The sequence below is a fragment of the Vidua chalybeata genome, chromosome 2 (genome assembly GCF_026979565.1).
Source record: "Vidua chalybeata isolate OUT-0048 chromosome 2, bVidCha1 merged haplotype, whole genome shotgun sequence".
In the NCBI taxonomy this organism is placed as follows: Eukaryota; Metazoa; Chordata; class Aves; order Passeriformes; family Viduidae; genus Vidua; species Vidua chalybeata.
Window position 1 is genome coordinate 91,587,983 of NC_071531.1, and position 24,721 is coordinate 91,612,703.

Here is a 24,721-nt window from a genome sequence, read left to right on the forward strand (position 1 = left end):
CCTCCAGAAAGCCAAATAAATGTGCAAGCATGGAAATAGGCAACTCAAGCTGAATGCTGTTAGCACATCTTGTAAGAGCTGATCACAGAAGCCACTGCAAGGAAGCAACTCTCAGTGAAACAGAGTTGAAATAACATAACAATCACACCTCAAAGCAGCTGATCTACATCAAGTTGTGCTACGATGCGATGACACTCAAATTCAGCTGATGAACTCAAGAACAGAGGCATCCCTACATATTGAATCACTTAAGAATATAACATGCTAATAAAATATTTTGAGACCTTCACTATTTTTTTCCTAAGATCAGTTGCAGAAAATACACAAATGGGTCCTAGTGAAGAGTCAGAAAATCTTTGTCGATCAGACCACTAAAATATTACACTCTATATATGCATAAGTTGCTTCTGGAGGAACACTCATTAATACAATCATATCAACCTTAAATATCTGTGTACAGACAGAAATTTCAAATAGACTGAAATGGCAAATTAAACACACACACATAGGCATGAAAAAGCCTAGAACAGCAGGATGTTTTGAGTACCCCCTACATTCCCCAAATACCAGAAATCTGCACTAAATACAGTATTTTGTCTTTTGGGGGAATGCTGCTTTCACATCTATTGTGTCAGTAAATAATTGTAAAGCTATGTCTCTCTACTTCCAGATAGATTCCTGCTGTGCACTCTCTCCTGCATTATATAACCTGCAGAGCGCAGATCAAGGACACGACTGATGATCCTTCTGTAATTAGAGTTCCCTAATGATGCCAACATGGGTTCTAGAACAATGACCTGGCTACAAAGTACCTTGCTGTCTTCTGAGCCCTTATAATCTCTTATGCAGGCAGCAATCACAAGCCACTAGAGAGAAAGAAAGAATATAATTTATTTGTACTTTTATTAAGAAACTCAAAGATATTACTCTGTTCATTTCAAATTGGTGATATCTACAGTCTTCCTTATATATCATAAACATTCTTGTAGAAGTATAGAAGTTCCCCAAAGAATATATTTTAACAAAGTCCAAAGAAAGTTCATTACTGCTTCACCGCATTCTTATCATTAAAAGAGGAAACAGTGGATTTCAGGGATCTCTGTATTTATGAAGCTTGTGTTTGTTTGCATGGTAGTTGACTTGCACAGTTCATTTATAGCAATCAATCAGTGGCAAAGCCAATGCAAAGTGAACCACCCTTGAATACAGATTATGTAGAATATTAATTCAGTAATAATTGAGTTCTTGGAGGCTCACAGGTGAAGAGACTAATGTATTATACATCTCACATTATGCTGTGAGAGGTTAGAGGACTTTGAAGCCTTGTAAGACCAAAACCATTAACAGTGCATTGTCAAGAGGGAAAACCCCCCCTGAATTTCCAAGACACACAAAATTAAGATCAACTTGGACAAATGTGGGGGAAAAGTGGAAACCTGACAAAGTACAGCCACTCTTTGGAAGAAAACAATCAATACCTGCACTGTTTAAACTTTTCTAAAAGTCACAAAAGTATCATCAGTGTAATACTGCAGCCCACAGGTAATTAATATGCACTGAAACGTTTTCTTCTTTTAGAGAGAAAGGTAACCAAAGAGGTGGTTTCATCTATGAATACTATTTCAAGAAACTGTTCTCTGACAATTTTTAAAAACCCCAAACCAATGACAAATCCACAGATCCAAACCACCAAACCACCACCCTCTTCCACAGGGAACAAGCCGGGATGTCCTACCCAGCTTCACGCTGCTGCTCCAGAAGGATAAGTTCTGTGGATCTTACATTAATCTGTCGGCCCTTTGCAGATGGCACAGCCTGTGGTGGGGAATCTCAGGTGGCCCCAAATCCCTGTGTGCTACCACCCCCTGAATGCCACCCAAGGAGATGCAATCTGATTTATGATTAAATTCTGAAAATATAACTTGGTTTAACCATTCCTACATGTACCCCAACACCTGAAAGTCACCATTTCTGGGCAATGAAAAGCTACAGATAGAGTTGTCACAACTACGACTAGGGCATGGTCTGAGCTGTTTGTGAAATCCCAAGTTTATTTACTTCCATTACAAAAGAAGAGTGGACCCCAAGTCAAGAATGATCCCAGATCATCCATGGATACTGTAACCAGCTACAGCTTGTATTTCTGATGCTGGACTCCAGTCCTTTGTCAGTATCTCACATGTTAAGGCTGCAGATTCTCCCATTTTTCTTTCCTTCTGTTTCCCCCCCCCACCCCACAAGGTGGTGATCCAAGAAATCCCTTGGGTAACTGAGGCACGTATTTTGTGGCAAGGTACAAATTTGTTTTTAAGGGAGAAGGTACAAATTTGTTTTTAAGGGAGAAGTCCAGGAAGAACAGTACTTAAAACTCCCTTCTCTTCTACCTCAGAGACCATGGACTTAGCAAAAACTACTCCTAGAGCAGAACACCACCCAAAACACGGCTGCCACCCTAGAATTTCCCTAACAACACATTGAGTAAGATACTTCATGCAGTGTATTTAAACACACCTCTCTGCCCAGGGCTCAGGAGAGTTGGCCTAATATAGCAAGTTCCACATAGATTTTTTGTTTGAAAACATTATAAAGTACAAAAGGCAGCTGACTGACTATCTGGGCTCCACAAAGGATACAGTATGTATCTTTAGAGAACATAACTTTATTTAATAGAAGTTTTTTGCTCCAATATACAAAATAAGGGACTGCAATCCCAATTGACATTTACATAGTTACACAGCAAATAAATTCCACCATTTACAACAACTGACAACTTTCCCACACTCCTCACTGTATTACAGTCAAGAAAAAATCCTATAATGTTTTACATACCAATCAGTTATATTTCATATTTCTGTCTCTTTTAATTCTGTTTTAAATTGCAGTTTCTGACATCAGTTTAATTAAGAACTTACAATTATTTCAGCTGCGCTAAAAGAAAAATGAAATATATAATTTGGAATACTATCTCAAAACCCCTATACAAAATAAAAGTCAGTATCTTATAAAAATACATAGCAGGAGTAAAACCAGTGAAACAACAAAAATGTTTTGAATTTTGTTAAAGTATAAAACATTTATCAACTAGCCTCAGCTTTCAACTGCATTAAACAAAAGAAAAAAAAAAGAAAGAAAAAAAAGAAGAAAAAAGGGAAAAAAAGACCAAACAAATTAGCAAAAAGTAACATGACAGTTCTTTAGCAATACTGTACCTTTAGTATGCAAAGGACTTCATCCTTCTAACATGCACCATTATTCAATTGATTTACCTCTTAAACCCTTTTTCTATTGAAAGCCAAAAATAGATGTTAACATTATTTGAATCCTTTCAGAAAAATCCAATCATATTTTTCTGCACCTCCCACAATATTTAGGCTTTACTTTACAATGCTGGTAGTTTAATCATGATACATAATCTTCTATAAAAGAATTCTAGCCAAACCAAGGCATTAGAAACTCTGCATCTTACAAAAGTAATTTGTTATAGTATGACAGTTGCTAAATAGCCCAATTCATTTAGTGACCCTGTTAAAGATTTGTTCAACTGAGTGAATAGGTGAAGTCATTTCCTGAGCTAAAAGATACAGGTAAGTAGTCAGTTATAGCAGCAGACAGGAGACATTCTTTTTAAAAGTTGTAACAGTATCAATAAAATAACCTTAGAAAATTACAGTAATGTAAAAATCACTAGCTGACAAGGGAGTGACAAGGACATCCAAGACCTGATTGCCATATTCTGGAATGCACATTCAATGACCTTCCAGAAATTACATTCAGCTACTGTCAGACAATGTACTCCTAAGTGAAGAATGTCAAATAATTCACATTTTTTTACAGATCAGGTGTTTTGTCAAGATTTAATTCTTAATGCTGTTTCATAAACCTAAAGCAAGGTAAACTGCTTAGTTTCAAAAATTTCCACTATACAGGACTTTAATATTATTACTTTCACAGGAATGTGGTATCTTCAGTCTCATGAAATTCCAAACCTATTTCTTCTTATTACTCAGACTTAATTTAATGCTTAACAGAAGTTGATCTGCTTTTAGGAGAGGAAATATAATTCTTAAAATTACTGACTTAGATCCAAATCATTCTAATTTGCCTAGAGTATGAACCATTAACAAATCATCAAAGAACTACAAAGACTGGTATACCACCACTACACCAACATTTTCTTATAATTTCTGTCTTCTACATAACAGTTTGATCACTTTTTTCACCCGTTAATGGGAAGAGTCTCTTCTGATTTAATTAAATAAAGTACCTGAGTTAGATACCAGTTCCTCCAGAAGGAAATCTCTCTTCTGTGTTATAAATTTTTTTCAGGTGTCGCTTTTGTAATTTTTATTGTCTCTCCTTTAATATTTAAACATAATTAGTTTAAATTCAAATGAATATATAAAATTTCCAATACTTGTTAGAATAAAGGACAATACACAAGATCCTAAGTTACAATAATTTATAAATAAAAATAAACTATTACAAACCAAATCTTTCCCCATACGGAGATTAAAAGCCATAACCTTGACTGATTGTTCCCGATCACACATTATAAATAATGTAAGCTTCTCCAGAGAAGCAAAGCATCCTTGCCTCCCTGACACCAGTTTACACCTTCAGTTAAACCACTTCCATCAAGAAGGCAATTGAGTTGGACCCAGACATAACTTCCTGCTTACACATTAACCCTCCAAACCTCATTCTTTCCAACTTAAGCACAAGAAACTCATTTCACAGGGAATCCTTTACCTTTTATACACAAAGTCTGTATAAAATACAGATTTCAAATGCTCCTAACTGCACCAATCTGGCAGCACAGTGAGAACCTGATTCAAAGGCCACTGAAGCCCATGGAAGGCTTCCATGGGCTTTGAACTAGGACCACAGAGATGGTATTCCTCAAAGGAAAGCGCCTGCAAGAGTGGCTGGTATCTCTCTTTTTGCTTTTATGGGATGCAGTGGAGATGTGTAGTCAGCATGATACCTGAGCAAATAAAATGAAAATGATCCAAAAGTTTTAAGAACCCCGAACTCTTTTCTTAGTTGTGTGCAAACTGTGCTATTGCCCCTAGAGCTCCCTGCTTTCCTTCTCTTCAGTGCTTGCTCCATTCCAGGAAAGAGAAGATGTGAGACACAAAAATCTCTCTTCACTACAGCTCCCCCTCAGTCCCGAGACTGATAGAAGAGGATGTAACCAGACTCAGAGTTCTTTGAGATGTCTGATGTCAACCCGTAGAATTCTTCAATAGCTTGTGCATCAATTTTCTGGATGTAAAAACACAAAAAATTGAAGTAGGAATGTCTTGCATAATATTCACAAAAAAATTAGGTTCCACTCTAAAATTATTGTCAAACTAAATTAATTTTCACATAATTACATAAAACAATAACATCCAAATAATTCTTAAACTTGTCATGTCTCAGCTTCCCCTCAGCTATCAACTCCACAGAGGGTAGCAGCTATGTATGTTTTATATATAAATTTTCAAGTGTTGTTGTAAGTATTGCATTAAGTCCCTAAGTATTGTAAGCTAAAACCCAATTTATCTATATCATTACTTGTTTTCTTTCCACAGAATAGTTTATTAAACAATGGTGAAATTCAGGGGTCATAAACAAAGGAGTTTCTTTTAAGTACAAAAGCCTAAATGGAATTCAAAGTATTGTACAGTCAAATTGTAAGGCACAGCTCTGCACACACAATTATTGCTCATTTAGACTGGCGTTGAAGCCTCTTTTCATCAGCACACCAGTCATTCTACTTTAGATAATCAGATCCACAAGAGGGGTGCATGTGCTGTGGTTGGGCTTACCTCAACAATATCATCATCAAAAAGCAACCAAAAATCATGACTCTTCACTATTGCAATATAATGTCCTCTGTTAGGGCCACTGTAAAATAAAATTAGGAAAGAACATAAATCATAACACACATATATGTGGAGTTGCATTCCCTTTAATTATTTTTCTTGTAGAAAAGCAATACTTAACCATAATTAAAATGGCTACCACTACGATTTCTATTTAGATGTGTCTTGTCTTTTTTTTTTACTCTCTACTTACATCATCGTTATAATATGGTCTTACTTATTATGCTAAATAAAGGATTACAATTTCAAATAAGGAATGAGCAGCACAGGCACTGAAAATATAAATGAAATCTTAAACAGAGACAGAGAAGTGAAATCAATAAAGCATTCTGATATTTCATAGAGACAGAGCAGATCCCAAACTATTTCTGATCTTCAGAAAGAAAAAAAGGCTGTAGAGCTGCTGCTAATCCTCAGTCTCTTTATATGGTCCACTGTAAACAGAAAGTGAATTAAATGGGCAGCTTAGGAGTCTCAACAAACTCAGCAATGAGAAGGGTTCCCAATTAAAATTGTTACAATGGTTAGCCTCTTCAGTTATGGCAGACAAGAAATTTCTCCACGACTATGCCAGAAAAAACAACCCACCAAAACTTAAGGAGTGTCTTATTTCTCATCAGGTTTCAAGTAAGGAAAGGGTACAATTTCTGAAACAGCTGAACCTTACAACTGAAAGTGTACAACTGAGTTAAAGCAGTTCTGGAACTGCTGAACTGGCCAGCAGCCCTCCCATGGTTTTTGTGCCCAGATCAGGGAGGGAAGGTTGCCATCCCTGAGGGAGATGTCTGTGCACCAGATCACCAACACCATGAAAACAGCATGGGCATCTCCTTCCTGCCCACGGCTCTGAGAACGGAGACGTCCCCAAGAAGGCAGAAGTGGTCAGAAGGGCCAGAAAGAATTTACCTTATAATCCAGAACAAGACTAACCCAGAAAACCATGGCACAAAGGCTTATTTTCCAAAATTGTCCAATTTGAGACCTATTTATCTTAACTGTACTCTTTAGTCATTGTAAGAACACTGAATAACTGGAGCAAATTGCCCAAACAGAAAGCAAATTAGGATTCCTAGTTATGAAACTGTGATCAGTGCAACCTAATGTCAAAGTTACCCTGCCTTGAATTTTAGTATTTGACCTCACAACATAAATTATTCTGTGATTCTAGATGTCAAATTGTGATTTTCAGCTTTTCATAATAATAAGCAGTTTGTAGAACAACCTGGTTTTAAGCCTTGAAGCCAGAAGAACATTTGTTGAATATAGCAAAATCAAATACAAATCTAACAGTCCTATTTTGAAAGCAATGAAACAAAGTAATCAACAAAACTCATAATATATGGATATATTTCAGAAAATGTTGCTCAAGCCTTAAGGAAAAAAAAACCACACACTGTAGAGGAAATGCTTTGTAAATTAATCTTTCTATAATGCTTTCCTTCCTAAGAAAGCTTTTTTTCCTTAGAAAACATTTTTAAATGATATTATATGATAATGTGCATTTTGTGTTGGGTTACTTTTAAACACAGTTAAGTTCATATAAAGATTTGTAATGTGAAATACAGTTACCATGTTTCACAATGATCTCTCGAACAACACGGCCAATAATTTCTGTCAGGACTGGCAGCTTTTCCCCACAATACTTTTTTTTTCCTAGAAAAGTTTCTTTTTAAGAGGTCTTTAAATGCTATTGATTTATATGATAGTGGGTGCTTTGTCTTGTTCTTTTAAGCACAGTTATGTTTATAAAAAAATGCCTTGTTTAAAGCAGAGTTATTACCTTCCACAATGGACTACCACAGCAACAAGGTCATACATTCTGTCAGGATTGGTGGCATCTCCTGAGGTGTTAAATAAACGAAGCTCTAAAGGAAAAACTACTCTATAAGAGAGTTTTGTGTATCGATGCAGCTGATCCATGTACTTAAATCTCTTCAAATGGAGAGCTAGAATCATAGGCAGCTTTTTGACTTTCATCCTGAAAAAAAGAACAAACCCAAAAACACAGCAGTATTTACAATATTCATCCTAAACATTCAGTCAGTATCAACAGATAAGAAACTTTTACTGAAGTCTTTAAAAACCTTTGCAAGTATTAAAAGAAATCAAAATAATCAGTTGTTTAAAAGCATATTGTGTTGCTAAACTAAAGGAAGATTTTAACTGAAAGAGAGAACTGAAAATGTATTTAAAACAGTAAGATATAGTATATAAAAACAGCCGTGATGAGCTCACATAATAATTTAGACATAAAGATCATATAGCACAGAATTCAATTTTTAAGTATATCTACCCATAGCTTTCCAGAGTTCCAAAAGCAAAACCTAGATCCCACTTGATGTACAGTGCAGGTATTGCAACAGAGCTGTTTCAGAGGTCCTGTTCCAGCTAAATTTCCCAGTAAACCAGCCAAGTCAAACAAGCTCTTTAAAATAAGCTTTGTTACACCACTTTGTCACATAAGTATTACTCCAAGCTTTCCTAGCCATTCATTTAAAATTTCCAAGGGACACAAATAGCCCACTGTTATGCACCTACCTCCTGCTATCCAAACAAGATAAGGCTGAGCTCTGGCACAAAAATTTTGTACAGATGTTGCAGCAATATACAGCAGTCAAAGCCAGAAAGTGACCTAGTTCTACTGAGGGCTCAATAGCTCCTTTCCCTAGGCATGAGGCATTGAGATCTCACATCAGTGCCTACAAATCCTCCTCAGCCAGCCATAGCTGGCCTGGCAGCAAACACAGACTTCCAAATCTTTGGGCAATAAATCTGCCCATCCTAACAAAACAACCAAACCAAAGCGCTCTGCTTCTTGGCACAGCCAAGTGCCTTAGACCAGCACAGTGCTGACTTTTCAAACTTTCAGCCCCAAAAGGCAGCTCAGAAGTCTCTGCAATACAGCCCAGGTTTCAGACATGTCTATTAAGACCACACTTTCAGAAAGTTAGGAAATTTGTAAAAGACAATTGGTTTTCAAAACATAGGGGACTGTGGACAAGTTCCTTGATAACTCACCTGGCTCACAAGGGAACTAGGAAATGAAAACAGCTGGAGCAGGGCAGAAAGATGACAGAAGCAACTATTTTTTAGGGTGAGTTACATTTTTATTATATTATGGCTACAGTTTCTGCTCTCTTTTCAAAACGAAGTCCTCTCCCCATAATGTAACTGTGTTTGGTAATAATAGGAGCTCATTCAATGATGAAGAAATTCGATACACCATCTTTGCTAGCTGAGTAGTCCCCATCACAGATAAACTGTTTATTAATAGAGATGGAAGAAAAGAATGACTGTAGTGAAACTGAACTTGCACCCCACATGAAATCCAAAATATAAGCAGTCAAAGCTGTGTTTTGCCATGGAAGTGCCTACAGTACAGCTTTATGTCAACCCAATTTATATTGGTCATGGCTCACATGACCTCCCACACAGAAAAAGAGCTCAGGCAACAGAAAACAGGCCAGGCCTGGATTCACAACCTCTACCAGACACCAATTAGTAAGCTTAGGCAACAAGTGAAGGCAGACTTGGCAGATGAGATATGCAAAAGCTGTGTGTGCAATCTATGGTAAACCAAATAACCAGCAGCAGTGGTTTAACCAGTAGAGCATGTCAGAGCTCCCACTCCTTCAGCCAAATACTTTCTCAGATAATAAATAACCACACAGTACACAAACTGACAGGTTTTTCAAAGGTGTAAACAAGACTAGAATTATTAGGCAGACAAGAATTGGTTTTAAACAAACATAATGATTTTCTGGCTTCCACAGACCTTCTGATGATTTTCAGGAGCACTGTCAAGCAGTTTAGCACAACTAATCAAACATGTTCAAGAAATCAGAAACTCAGTTAACAACAATAGTTACAAAAAGTGCTATCAAACTGAATCTTTCAGCAACTGTAAAAATATTTTATTTTCAAAACAAAACTAAGTTTAAAAAGCCACATGCAATCAATGATTTTTCATCATTGCCAATTATCTTTGATTAGTCACCAACACCTTGTTTTAACTTGGCTTCTTAACTTATTTTTTGTTTTAAGATTATTCATTTTCCCATTTGTAAAATAATAATGATCAAAGGAGTCCCAAAACGCTTTACACGGATTCTCACTACTCATGGAAAAAGACACACTGAATTCTAGCAAGAGGAATGAAGGCAAGTTACTTTTAAGTGGAAGAAGAGTAGAAAAATTAAGGGGGAAAGGGTGTTCTCTCCTTTACACACACACACAGAAGAAATACCAGAGTATTTTCATTGAATGCATGGGTTACTTTTCTCCCTCCCCAGCTGTGCTGTACCTTTTATGCGCTTCTTGCTTACTGCGACACTCTTCACAGTAATACTTGTACTCACTGCACAGAGTTTCTGTGTTGCTGAAACCCCTGAGTAAAGAAAGAAAGCTGTAAATACTAACTTTTAATATGAAATATCCATATAAATGTACAATATCAACATCACTTAATACACTTCAATCTACATAAGATACAACTGGCAGCTTATTCCCTGCTTTCTGGGAAACAGGTAAAGGCATATCACAAAAATTTGGATTTTTTTGTCTACCTTAAACAGTGAGTGATTGAAGTATTCTGCTCCACGTCAACTGAAAGGTCTAGGAAATCTTCATCCTTGCTGCTTACCTGCATGAAAGGAAGAACCAACAGAACATAGTTAAAACAAGTAATACTAATTTTTTCAGTACCACTTTCTTTTGACAGAATGCATCTTTTACCTTATCCTTTAAAAATTTTTTTCCAAGTGGCCTATCTATTTCAGAGATTTACTGTATTTTCTCCTTTTTTTTCAGGAAGGGTGAAGTGTGTCTGAATCTCTGGGTGCATATAATGCCAGGTGTCATTATGCTGCGATTTCAGGTCAACGATATTAATGCCAAGTTTCTTCTACACCTCAGATTTTTCAAAAGAACAGAATCACTGTGATTTTTCTGCTTAGTGCTCTGACTTCTGTTCTTCTCTAAGTCCCTTGAACTGAAAGTTATGTATTTGCATGTCACAGTGTACCTAATAAACAGCATGAATATTTTGAAGCCTCTTCCAGGCTGGACTTATACTCCTAAAGGAACAGCAGACAGTAAATTTGGCAAATGAGAGCTTGGAGCTTGGTCTGACAGAGGCAGAATAGTAGCCAATTCTCACAAAAATGTAAGAGAAACAAGACTGTAAAACAGAACATTCTAGAAGCAGAAAATAAATTCCACCACAAACTGACAAATTATGAAAAAATCCACAGCTGCCCTGAAAACCAACTATGCTACTAAGTTTTAAAAACCAGTTATATGCAGCTTTAACTTTTGCCTGCTAGTGTGTCCTCTCTGCATCTTAAAGATACTCAATGTCACTCATGACAATGGTCTCTGCCTAGATACAGACGTAAATGCTTTTAGAAAAGATACCTGGCTGCAGTTTCTTGACTGAATGCATGAAAAGTGAAAAGGCTACAGGGAAATAATGTGAGTTGATCTTTTAAACATATGAGACTTACGTTCCCCTTTCAACTCAGAATGGAAAAAAAAAAAAGTGGAAAGTTGCTCTCTGGTAATCAAGAGAGGAGAAACACACAGCTCCTAAGGGCAGTGTACATGGAGAAAAAAAGAAAAAGGCAGGTGGTTGAGACAACCCTATTTGAGAATTAATAACTCAGGGCAAATCCAAACACCCAGGAAAATAAGTTGAAATCTTCTGTTAATACCTGTGAGAGGACTGGGCTCCCACTGTTCTGCTGCTAGTCTTTCCAAGAGCTAAGTGTGCATGTCAAAAAACGCCACTATGTCAGTGCACATCATTGCTCCTGCAATATTCAGATGCTCAAGTGTAGCGTTTATACTTTTAAAGAGATCACAGAACACAGAAGGAAAACTTCCAAAATGTTCAGAGTGGGAAAAAAAACACATGCATCTTCAGAGTGCTGCACATTTCCTGTATTCAGGGATGTATTATGGTTTAGCTGTGTGGACAGTTCTTCAAAATATCTCCTTGCAAATCACTCTTGGAATTATCAGACCCGCATTTATAACATTAAGAACTCTGGTGAAAATCACCGTAACTGGGGATTAAGAATGGCTCAGTTCTAGAAAATACTCTGCTGCTGCAATCTTCAGCTAGGACAGCTGGAATTACACAGCCATGTGATCAGTGTTATTCAGACATGCAATTAGATAATTCTTCCTCTTTTGGTCTAATCAAAGAAAATTATGTGAAACAGTACAGATTTCACAGGCAGCTTTATCCCACACAAAAGCTGTAAGGGCAATGGAGGGGAGGGAAGGGATGCGCTCTTCTTGGTTAAAAAGAGATTGGTACTGAAAACAGAAGCTCGCAAAAGGACAATTCCCATTATTCTCTGTGATATGGCCTTAAAACATCTCACTCAGGTTAGCCAGAACAGTGCATTTAGGATCATGAGGAACCATTAAAGGCTTTATTGCAAGAATAGCCAAGTGGATTTTTTTTCATTTATTTTGGTGATTTATAAATTGCTATTCTTAATTCTTAAGATTCTTTGAGCCTTAGTATTTAAACAGATTTTTCTAACATGAACTCATATAGTTTTAGTTTAAAAAAAAAATTAAAAGCCACTCCGGAGTCTTACAAGCCTCTGCCCCACCTTTTGTAAAGGTTCTGTTTCAAATAAACATCACTAAGCTTCTTAGACTACAATCAGCAATTTCAATCACCTATAGAATGAAAAAAAGATAGGCATGATCAAAAAACCTCAGCACTTGCAGAATCGAGCCCTGATGTGTTCAAAAAGCTGTCTGGGTGCTTCTAACAGGAACATCTGACTAATAGTGAGGACTTTGGATGATCCAGTGTTCTGCCTGAAAAGGATGGTGTGCTGCTCTCACGTCAAGGACATAATCTGCACCCACACAGCTCAGCTGTACTCTGATGACCAAAGCTGCACAGAACACAAAGCTCAGAAGGCTGACACTCACAGAATCCATTATTTCTTACACTTGGGAATTTCACTGGCAATGTGAATCTGCTCCCTGTCAAAAGAGCTCTTGCAGCTATAGAGTGCCATGTGTACTAAAACAGAAAGTAGCTCTAAAAGAAGCTGAAACAAAGTGTGTGATTTACCTTGGTTTAAAAAAAAAGAAAAGAGAAATGAAAATTGAGCAGAGCCAAAGGCTCTGTAGTACTCATATGAGAGAGAACACTGGGATTTTCCTTATTGCCTTCTCTCAGTCCAAAGCAGAACTGAGCCAAAGAATTTTATGCCTTGTAGAGTCATTTGAACCCAAGAGCAAGACCATCACCTGGAGACTGATATGGTGGTTTTGACAATTTCCAATATTTCTTTGTAGAAGTACTGGCCACATTTAGCTGTTCAAAATTTAATCTTAATGAAGCCAATTATAATACTTCCTCGTTTACTGTTATTTTTTGTTCAACTGTGAGAGAAATCTGTAAAGCCAATTAACTTCTAGATCATTTCTATAAATTAGCCATAAAATTTACATTCACTTCATCATTCTGCCTCTATCAAGGAAGGCTCAAAGGATTATAAAGAGAAAGCACATTAAAAACACAAAGACAACTTACAATCCTTCTGTAACATATTCATTTAATAAAGTGGTTTGATTCACAACACAAATCTTTGTTAAAGAATTGTATCTATATTCCTTATACTCCACTGTCCATACTTAAACTGAGAATGCTTCTTTAGACAGTTCAATTTTTATCTCTAAGATGGGCTAATGAAAACATATATCAGCAAAGAGATATGTTATGCTTTATATTTAAATATGCAATAATTTTCCAATTTAAATTAAAAATCTACTAGGGCTATTGTCTTGTCATTAAGAAGCAGTAATTCATCCACTATTGCTTGTACATGAGCTATTTCCAAGCACTCCTAACATTTTAACTTATTTCTAAACATTTTGAAAGAATCTAAATGCCAACAGCTTCTAATAAGCATCAAAACAATCATATATACTCAGTATTTTTAAAAATAAGACACAATCCACAGTAATATTACCCATTTAATGTGTCCAAACATGTTTCTAAGTGCTCATTTCCAGGTCACTGTGTTTTAGACACAAGCTGATATACTAAAAAGACAGGTACTGATAAAATAGTTTCCACATTACTTTGATTATCTTGTTCAGCAATAGCTAAATATTTCTATTAGCTACAGCTAATAGAAAAAAAAAAACAAAACCTAAGCAGTGTTAGTAGAATTCTCAAAATTGTGACAGACCTGATAACTAATAAAACATGCTGGCAAAGCGCATATCAGTGTTTCAAAATTGCATTAAGGATGGTACCTAGATCAAAATCCTGACAGCAGTAATTCATAATGCCACAGTGAGGAAAGGTAATGATGAATTGTGACAAAAGACTTAGGCTAAACTCATGTTTCAAGGGAAAAAAAAAAGGAACAGCTCAAGAACTAGAAGAGAAACAACTGACAGTTGCCAAGAAATACTTATTAGGGAGGGGAAAATCTGCCAGAAAAAAATATGGTAGCACGGAATCAGCACCTAAATTACTCATAGTCTGCAGTTACATTATACATGACATTATGAAGCTCCTTTCTTTGAAATAAAAGAGATGGGTATTTCTAGAAAACTGAGAAAATTACATGAGAAATATACAGATTTGATTCATTCCTCCCAACATCATGCTGACATATCTGCATTTCCTAATTAAGTTAAAGAAAATTGGCATGAAGTTATACAAAATACACAGTCATTTAGCTCTTTTACAATCTCTAAGGAATAGACCACAACAGAATTACTGTCATTTTCAAAGTGTGCTGCTTTTACTCTTTCTCAAGCTGGTAAAATCCAATTTAAAGTTTTTTTATGAAATACATTCTTTCTCTTATTGTAGAACCTCTCAAAAATATTTTAGCATAGCTTACTCAGAGAAAATTCATTTCTCGGGGTGTAGTATTAGAAGAATTCCCATGGACAGACATTTAAGGAAAGATTACTTTTCATGAATAATGAAGGTATGGTTTTTGAGAATCCCAGTCTACTATCAAAGTGCCGAAAGCCAACTATTAGTATCTTGATTTCCATGGCTTTAAATTTAAAAACCAAGAATCCACTGAAACTGATTCATAATTCTTAATTATGAGATATATCACTAAGTTCAACATTAAGTTATTAAGAAATTAAATTTGAGAAGAACCTCACACCCTTAAATCAGTGAGTTTATTTTTTTTTAAGAATACACCACTTTGGAATTTGCTGATCTAAATTTTAAACGTGATTATGATCACACTGACAAAAAATCCAATTGGGCATTTCCCTAATATTGATCAAATGTCTCTTCCTACAATTCATGCATCAGCTGCTGGAATGTTCTCACTAACAAAGAAAAAATGTAAATATAAAGATCACTGAAGAAAGAAACTAATATCTTGGTCTGCTGGCATAAACGAACCGTGAAGCACACAGCTGGGAAACGTGGCAGCATTCGTGTTTACAAAGCACATGAGAACTTACAGTTTCACAGGTAAGACACCTGGTTTCGTTAGTTAACGTTCCCTGAAAGATCTCGTGCACCCAGGTGGGGTCTGGCGGGCTGTTGTTCTCGCTGTCCACGTTGCCGTTGGGCAGGCGCCCGTTCTGCTTCTCCTGCTTCCTCTCCTCTTGCAAAATGTCCGCGATCGTATTTAAAAGGTAGTTTAGGAACTCGTGTGCATCCTGCTGCATGTAGTTATCAAAAAGTTCTGCGAGATAAAACAGAAGGCTTACTAACTGATCAGTTAGTGCTTTACTACAGAAAGGTTTTTAGGAGAATCAGATTTCAAAACCAGTCCTTTATTTCACATCTTGAATCATTCACAGCAATACGACACCAACACAAAATGCCTACTTGATAAACTAAGCTAAAAAAATAGGGGGTGCAAAGAGGGGACAGCAAGTCAGCTTGCACAGAAATCACTCAGCTGATTGGAATTACCTGAAAACTGAACCATACTGCAAGAAAACCAGGGCACAATTCAATGGCCTAAACACAGATGTATGTGGGTGCCAGCTGAACTGGTACAGGTCATCCTGCCCAGCTTCCAGATGGCAGGATCTCCCACAAGGGCTATGTTATCTCTGCCAAGCTTAGGTCAATGTCTTGGATAACACAGATTCAGTAATAGTTACTTCTTTTCTCTCTGACCAGGAATTGCTGAGAGGAAATTTACCTGCCTATTTAAAAAGCATTCTATATACCCAGCTAATATCATACAAGTCTTTTAATCTGCAGTTACTTCCCTTTGCTGGCAGTCCAAGAATGTTCTAAGAGACAGGTCTTCAGTGTACAGGAGTGGATAGATGGATAGATGAATGAAAAAGATACTCAGTGAAGTTCAAGTTTTGAAATGCATACAGAGACTCCAGGGAAGCTTTACAGTCATTCGCCTGATGGCATCCAGGAATAAACTTCAAATAGGAAAAAAAGGTCCAGGGTTATTAGCTAAGTAGGGAAACCCTGATGCTAATCTAGGTCATTTGGAGAGGTTAAGTAGTGCAATAGGTCAGGCAAGAGTATGAACCATGTCACTTATTTAATGAACTACTACACTGTTTTTGAGACGAGTGAGTTCAATCTAGCCAACTGCAGGGTCATATTTAATAGAGTAAATCAAGGCAGGGCAAGAGCTACAAGTCTCTTGAGGTAAAAGACTTCAGAGGTTCTTCACAATGCAGTATCACAGGCCTGTCAGGGCTATGTGCCCAGTCAGTAATAAGCATTAACTACAGCAAAGTGAAAGCTACAGATTGTTCATTTTACAATTAGAAGAACTTTATGCAAATGCAACAGTACACCTCCAGCTGACTTCAAGCCAGCAGCTGCTTCCCAGGCAATTAAACTTTAAGGTCATTAATAGAGAAACACAGAATTGCTTGGGTAAGAAGGGATCTTAAATACCATTGAGTTTCAACTCCCCTGCTCTGGACAAGAATACCTTCCAACAAGACCAAGTTGCTCAAAGCACCATCCAAGCTGGCAGGGAACAATTCCAGGGATGGGGCATCCACAGCTTCTCTAGGCAACTTATTCCAGTGTCTCACCACCACCACCACAGTTGATAATTTCTTCCTGATATCTAATCTAAACCTGGCCCCTTTCAGTTTAAAGCCATCCCTCCTTGTCCTGTCACTACACGCCCCTGTGGAAAGCTCCTCTCCAGTTCAGAGATGTATAATATATGCATGCTGTATTCAGACATTGCAAATAAAGATGGAGCAGCAGCTTTGGAGTCTGGAATACATTAAGACTGTGTCCTCAGTTATGACCCTGGTATCGCTGAATACTGATTGAAGAGACGCTAGATTGGTGTTGGCACACCTACCTGGTTCTTAAACTAACTCTTCTTTAAGAATTAATTATATTATTATAATTATTCTTCAAAATTATATGCCCTTACAATAAGCACTTAATGGCATATATGATACCCATGTAATTGCAGCCTGAATGTAGCTATTTATTTGCACAAAAGGTGAGAGTATCATCATTAAAAGAGGCCCAAAAAGACAAGGGTTGAACTCCCACATCTGACTTCTTTACTGAAGGTTTTCCAATTGCCTTGCTCTGGGTAGAATTTTAGTGGCATGACATAATTACACATTACAAAGAACACTTTCTATAATGATCTTAATGGCTCCTGTGGTTTGCTTTCTGCTTTCCATCTGAATGATTCTCTGCATTTGTTATAATGAACTGTTTCTGTAAACGCATCAAACACAAGCGCACTTACCCGAGTATACGTGCCAAAGAAGGGAATGAGTTTTCTACTCGGCACAGGCAAGTGATTGTACAGCACCCAAGAGCTTTTCTGTAACAATATCATTACAGCTCATGGAGTGCATTTGCTGGAAGAGCCATGCCAAACTAGGAATGTCATCATAATATTTTATTTCTTGTTTTTACTACGGAGATAGTCACCATTTAAACGCTTTTTCAGTCTGCATTCATGGTCTTGGGAAGACTGCAACAGTATGAACATATCTATTGCAGCAGTGTTAAGTATGGTACCTCATACAGTTTATTTAAATATAGTGATTACTCCTTAAGGAAAAAAAGTTGTATTTTTATAAAAATGTATCCAAACTGAGTAGCAGATTACAAGGCTTTATTTATATTTTAACATCAAATAATTTTCTAGAACATTCTGACGAATTAGCCCTGCAGATAAGAAACAAGAAATGTGAAAAATCCCTAGAAATCTCTTGAAATTTAGGATAAAGATGACATTTAAAAAACAATTCGCCAGAACTACTTACTGGTTTTAAAAGCAGGTCAAGTTACAATTATATAAATTCTAAGTCAATTTTAAAAGGTGGGGGATTTAATCTAGATTCTTATGGGCAAGTCTTTCCACAGACTCAGTCTGGAAGACTGATTCCTCTATTCAAAAAATATTTTCTTTAAAACAAAGAACAAAGGTTTTACAGTGAATTTTGATTACAAATATTAAACGCCCAGAAAAACAAAACTAGCAAGGAATTTCATAAGCAGCCAGTGACAATACGACAATACACTTTAGCTCTATATGAAGAGAGACAAGGATTCCCTCTCAAAACTGCTCCAGGGTTACACCCTTATCCTGGGGTCACCTCTTGTTTATATTACAGCACCAAGAGCTATAGGTATTTCTATACAGGTATTCTACAGAGCACAAACATACAGGCATTCCACTATGTCAGCTTCAGAATTAAATCATAATTCCTATAATTGTTACTCAAGAAAAAGAAAAAAAGTTACCATTTTCTTTTCGTAATCTTGTAATAAATTTCTTGGGAGGTATTACTCCAACTTTTTTCTTCTGGGTGGCTATACTGTGGAAGAGATCAGCTAAGCATGTAAGGAGATTCTCTTTTTTTCTTGGCTGACTCTTGTATGCTAAGACTTTGTCTCGAAATGGTCGACAGAAATAAAGTGCCTGGAGAACTGAATTGCAGTAGCACGTATTCCCGAACTACAAAATAAGAGAGAGATCCGTGAGTTTGCATTGCATTACTGTGGAGATGTAAAATTAATTCCAAGCTGTAAGAGAGTGCATAAGCAGGGACCAACTTTCTGCAAGTAGTTTATTCCTGACTTTAAGGTGGAAAAACAAATTGATGTTGCACAAATGATTACCAAGTACACTGTATGTAAGTGCTTGAAACACCTAGGCTAACTTGAACAATACTATTTAATTTTGTCTCACTTAAAATTTAACTTATTTGTAATGTTTTACATTTATCTGGGTCAAAATGTTTAAAAAATACCCCCAATGTCACAACTCCCAAAATATGCTCAGGAAAAAATATCTGTCTACCACACATCAGTCACAACAGCGACGAACATGCACAGCATGACCTTGTACTGTGAAGAAATTAATCTGAAAATGGAGACTGTCTCACACGCTTCAGGAATTAGATTCTCCAAATCTTAATAGTTGTCAGCAAAGTCCGAAATAACTACTTTAACCTGATCCTACATTTTCAGTTCTCGTTCCAGGGTGACAAGATTTGTTTAAGGAAACTCCTGAATGCCAATGTGACATGGCCTGCTTAGGATTCAAAGCTATGGCAGTCGGTAGCTTGAAATCAAGATCGCAGGGAAAAGCAAACACAACTGGAATGTGCACACTTTGCAGGAGACAAGCCACTGGACTGAAGGAGGAAAGCAGAATCAGCAGGAAAAGCGTCCATAGCCCACTTTGTAGCAGGACACCCCAGATGTTCCCCTCTCCTCAGACTCCTTTAGGCACCTGAAGTCACTGCCCCTGTCTGCAGCTCACCCCAACACTGCAAACATCCCCACCACACCTGTGAAGGCGTGGTGAGCCATCACTGGATAAAGCCATTCTAATCTTATGCTGCCATTCTAATTTTAAACTGCCCTCCTCCAGTGGAACCTATTATCCAACACTGAAAGTGTGGGAAAAATCTTTACGAGGCTCACAGCAAGTAATCCAACCTTTCACCTGCAGTCCCACAACCTGCAAATTGCAGCATGCACCCACTACACACATTCTGCAAAATGTGGAAATAACATTCAGATTGATGTTATACAGAGATAGCAGCACACAGAGATAGCAAATTCTGAGACTTTATCGTTGTGATAGGGAGCATTACATAGCAAAGACTGCCTTCAGAGATTATTTTAAGAGCAGGTTCCTTCAACAGAGAAAAAGAACTAAAAGCTTTCACATCTTAGGAATAACAGGGAAGTAACTACTTTTTGCTCTCTCCCAATTAAGATAAACAAGAGCACCATGCAATTTAATCACAAAACTTAAAAATTAATTACTTTCCTCTATTTTAAACTAATGAAATACAAAGAACTACTTTCTAAATAAGCAAGGCACACTCAAAGAATAAATAAGAAGCATATTTAAAAAAATACTAAAATGTCATTAAGGTATCCATATTAAAAAGTGATTAATACAACATCCATTATTTTTCTTTATTTAAGCTAGGAAAATGCTTATATCAGCTTCTTTGTGGTACAAATCTGCAAATAACTCAATGAACTTAAGAGGCAAACTGGGCCTTTTTACCTTAAAGGAAGCTGATGAAATCACACAGTAGCTTCTGTCAAAACATTTAATATTGTAAGCTGTTTAGGAGTTTATAATTAGAAACAGCCATAAAAAGAGAACTACATTAAAGTGTTAAGAAAGTTCTTAAAATTTAATCAAACTGGGAAACTGCTAAAATTTATACAGCAAGTGTCAAAAGATGAAAAGCAAGCAAATTAGAATTTTCATAAGATTCCAATTTTAAAAAGGAGCAGTCTGATGATAAATTAATTAGAATGGCAACCATGCAGTGAGAGATGAACAAAATATGAAGACCTCAGAACACTGAACAAAATTCAGATTAATTTAATATGAATGTATGTTAACCTACATGCCTGTGAGTATGAAATAAAAGCAACCAGATTAAGTTCATAAAAGGCTTTCCTCCAACCAGATTCAGAAACACAGCAGGCAACCGGAGAATGTTTGAAAGCAAACTCCTGAATAAACTTTAAATAGTTCACATTTGTTTTATCTCTAAAGCATCAGTCTTTATCACCTCAAAACTCAACATATTTTTAAAATAAATGCTTCCAATCATGAAAAAAAATTAAAAGGCACCTGTACTAAACAACAAGTGGGAAATGGTTGGGAGGTTTCTAGACTACGCAACCACTCCATTTGGTAAATGAACAAATGTTGGCCTTAGCACCATTATTACTTCAGTTCCCATCTTTAGAGAAACACTCAATGCCTTACTCCAGCCTCCCCATGCTCCCACCACCCACTCAACACCTACACTCTGCTTTCTAATCCTGGACCTTCAGCAGTGGGCTGTGCTGCCAAGAGACACCTTCCTCCTCCCCAGCTCAGCCAGCACTGCCTCAGAGCCACAACACCCAGGAGTGCAAGCCCTGCACTGTGGGACTTCATGCTTGTCCAGCTTGCCTCAGAACAGCAGTAGAAAATGTAAGAAAGACCCTGCTGGGACCATCTTATGCTGTGCATGACTAAGAGATGTAAAAAAAAAAAATCCACATTTTTTTCTTCTTATCAGTTCATACTGCTCTTCTGCTCTAAATTCTGAGAAATGAGATTGATTTGCAAAAATACTGCGTTCTCTACATTTTACACACACACTCCTTTTCTTTTTCTCTTTTAAATTCTGAAAGCAAAGTTACAACACCCAAACCTATGTGGAAAAATGAGACAGCAGGCAAAACAAAAACACAGTGGAACAAAACCACTGCACACCCATGAACATTTATAGTCTTATAGCTTACTCTTCTGATGCAAATACAACTGGGAAGAAATGTGGTTGTTGAACCCCATTCAACAAAGAGATTTACAAGAACTTAGGTCTGTTTGCAACACAGTCTTTGAGCAGCTCTAGGATTCCTCCCAGCTCTGATGCACTGGCAGCTCCAACAACTTTTCCTTGTTGCAATGAGCCATTCCAGTGAAAAGGATTTCTCCAAAACACACGGATCCACTGCGAGAGATTGCATAACCAAACCTTCTGCTCTAGAAATCTAGTAAACTGCTGAAGAGTTTCCAAGGCAGTTCTCTGAGATTAAACATCTTATTTCATCCTCACTGGATAAAATGATTGATTTAATTTGTGAAGCACATAGATTGGAACAGTTTGCATTACTGCACTGAAGAGAGAAAGAAGAATGATGCTCCTGGTTGTCCGGATGCATGGGACATCACACTCCTAATGCTTTCATCTTACCACATATCTTAGATATTTCCTGCTATTTCAGTGAATGATATTGTCCCTTTAAGTCTAAGCTGAATTTTCCATTCCTATCAACCATCTGGTCTTCCATATGTTTCCCATAATTGCCCTTTCTTAGGTCTTCTTTTACCTCTCAAATTGCTCTTTCAGCACATCCTCTGAACAATCCCTATATTCTACCACAAAGCTGGAAAAGAGGTAAGACAGTGCTTTTGCCTCCTCCTCTTTTATGCTACCTCTGGAAAATTGACAGATCTCTATTTCAGAATTGTCATCTTTATGTAAAATGCTTTTCTGTATCCCAGACAGCTCAAATGGTCACCTATTGCACACTTAGAAGAAAGCTACTGACTTCTATGTTGTTTCCCTTTTTCCCATTACCCTGGAGAAAGTTAGGACAAACAAAATCAATAAACAAATTAGAAAAAATTAGCAGTAGATGTTAATAAGCCCCTAGGAGATTCACTTCCTTTAATTGCGACAAATAAATTAGAGAAATCAATGAAGACAAACCCCATGATTTCTATCACTTCTCAGTGTAATAGTACTAATTTATTATCTAATTATCTAGTATTTATTTTCATTATCTCTGTCATTCTTTCTAGTAATTGGCCATAGCTTGATACTTTGACTTTTCCTGGCAGATTTACATGCTACAAACCTACTACACATTTATGGTGTATATGTGCTGTGTTAGTAAACACAGCCTGCAGAACAGATCTGAAAACCATTCAGGCATCAACATCACAGAATTTCCTTTTCCAACCACTGTACCTGAAAACCAGCATCAGTGTGCCATAAACATAATGAGATCCCATTTTATTATTTGTTACAATTCAAAGAATTTTAGCCCATAACATTTTATTGTTTGAAGCTAAAATAAGCAAAATTCCTGCAGTAGACAGAAAATTAAAAGCACTCTGATATATTGTAGCAGCCTGCCTCTTAAATGAGTGCAATGAGAGATATCCATTCAAATTTCTACTCCCCCTTGAGTACAAAAAGCCAGAATTTGTTGGTCTTCATGACATATTAGGAAGATTGTCCTTTACTGAACCTTCTCTTAAGGGTAAAAAATATCTAAAACTTTAAGATTAGGTGTACAATACAATTTCACCGTTTAGTCCTAAATCCTCTCTGGACTTGGACAAGAAATTAGGAAAACAGTTTATCTGTCAACAGAGTAACAGATTTGAGAAACCCAGTCACTAGAAAAATGGAAAGCCTCAGCTCAGCTGCAGAAGTGACAGGCATTGACAGTGAAACTGCTGTATTTCCTCTTCTGGGAGAAGCAATGCGGCATCTGGGGGGTATTGCAGCTTTCATGAGAAGGGAAAAGAAATTACTTGAATTTAAGCAATGGTGTTTGGAGATGCATGAAGTCAGCTTGTCAGTGTTTACTGACTCCACAGCGCATGCTCAGATTGCAGACTCTTGAACCAGGTCAGTGCTAAGCACCTGGAGGTAGAGACACATTACAGTACCAGCACAACATTTAAATCAGTTTCATTAAGAAAAGCAAGACAATAGCTCTTCTTAAATCAACCTGTTTTAACTATGTAGCTTCTGAAGCCCAATAAAGAGACTAATTCAATATTTCCCATCAGTATAATGCTATTTCTAACAAGATACACTTTGCATCAGTAATATCAGAAATTTAAGTTTAAATCATTCCTTAAAAATAATTATTGATTCAAACAATCCAATATATTCCTTTCTGCTTTCCTCTTTGGGCTGTCATTTTTTTTTTAATCTTAATATAAATAGCAGATATAAATACTTCCTAGCATCGTTGTCTTTGACAAGATTTTTTTTTCTTTTCATGTATTTATTTTACTTTGTTGGCATATTATGAACAACAAGCTACATATTTTAAATAGCCTTCTTTAAGACTTACACATTTTAATAACATGAAAGTGATGTAAAAATTACCCTACAACTAATAAATCAAAATAAAAGTATTCAATAGAGAGCCCATTTCAACAATCCAGTAGCATATTTCAACAAATACACTAAATACAAATACACATTTCAATAGTATGAATATTCAGTGATTATATCTTTCAGAATTCTAAGTATTCACTCATCCCAGTCTTGTAGTTTAACCAACCCATTTCTGTCCTTTCAAAGCAGTAAGTTACGGTCTGAGACTCACATTAACCAAACCAAAATAGTGCTCATTGACTGGAAATTGTTCCGGACCAATCTCTTTCTCCAAAGCTGAGGCATTGGCGCCCTAGGAAAAAATCAAAAGCAACAAAATATTAGTGTGACAACAGTGAAAATAGCTGAGGAAAAGAAGTTTTCAGCAAGGATAAACAATCAAAACCAACTAACCATCCATTAAAAAAATCTGTAAAACACCTGATCACAACTAAAAAATACCTTAGAGATGTTTCCAAATATGTGCTGTTCAAAAGCATCTCAAAGTTATATAATTTTTATGTATTTTCATGCAATTACACTGTTTCAATGTTCTTTACTTATTATTTCCAGAGTCAAATTACTTTGGTAACACTTGCACTAATACAGGATGCAAAGCAGGCCATACAAGGCCAACTGGTGAGTTCCTTCTAAGAAGCACAATTTTCATACTGTAAAGCACATTCCAGAAAAAGTTA

The 24,721-nt window shown here is 36.7% G+C and overlaps 1 protein-coding gene across 1 annotated transcript in view; it reads right to left on the bottom strand.

Annotated features, from left to right (window-relative positions):
- Positions 1–2,639: 2,639 nt before the first annotated feature.
- Positions 2,640–24,721, bottom strand: part of USP12 (ubiquitin specific peptidase 12) — a 32,788-nt gene continuing 10,706 nt past the window's right edge. Inside the window, exons 2-9 of the mRNA XM_053935947.1 lie at positions 24,256–24,336; positions 18,613–18,826; positions 15,354–15,580; positions 10,436–10,512; positions 10,174–10,257; positions 7,651–7,848; positions 5,814–5,892; positions 2,640–5,265 (exon numbers count right to left, since the gene is read on the bottom strand). Coding sequence (XP_053791922.1) covers positions 5,164–5,265; positions 5,814–5,892; positions 7,651–7,848; positions 10,174–10,257; positions 10,436–10,512; positions 15,354–15,580; positions 18,613–18,826; positions 24,256–24,336 — 1,062 coding nt within the window. The 3' untranslated portion in view covers positions 2,640–5,163. The remainder of the gene's footprint in view (positions 5,266–5,813; positions 5,893–7,650; positions 7,849–10,173; positions 10,258–10,435; positions 10,513–15,353; positions 15,581–18,612; positions 18,827–24,255; positions 24,337–24,721) is intronic.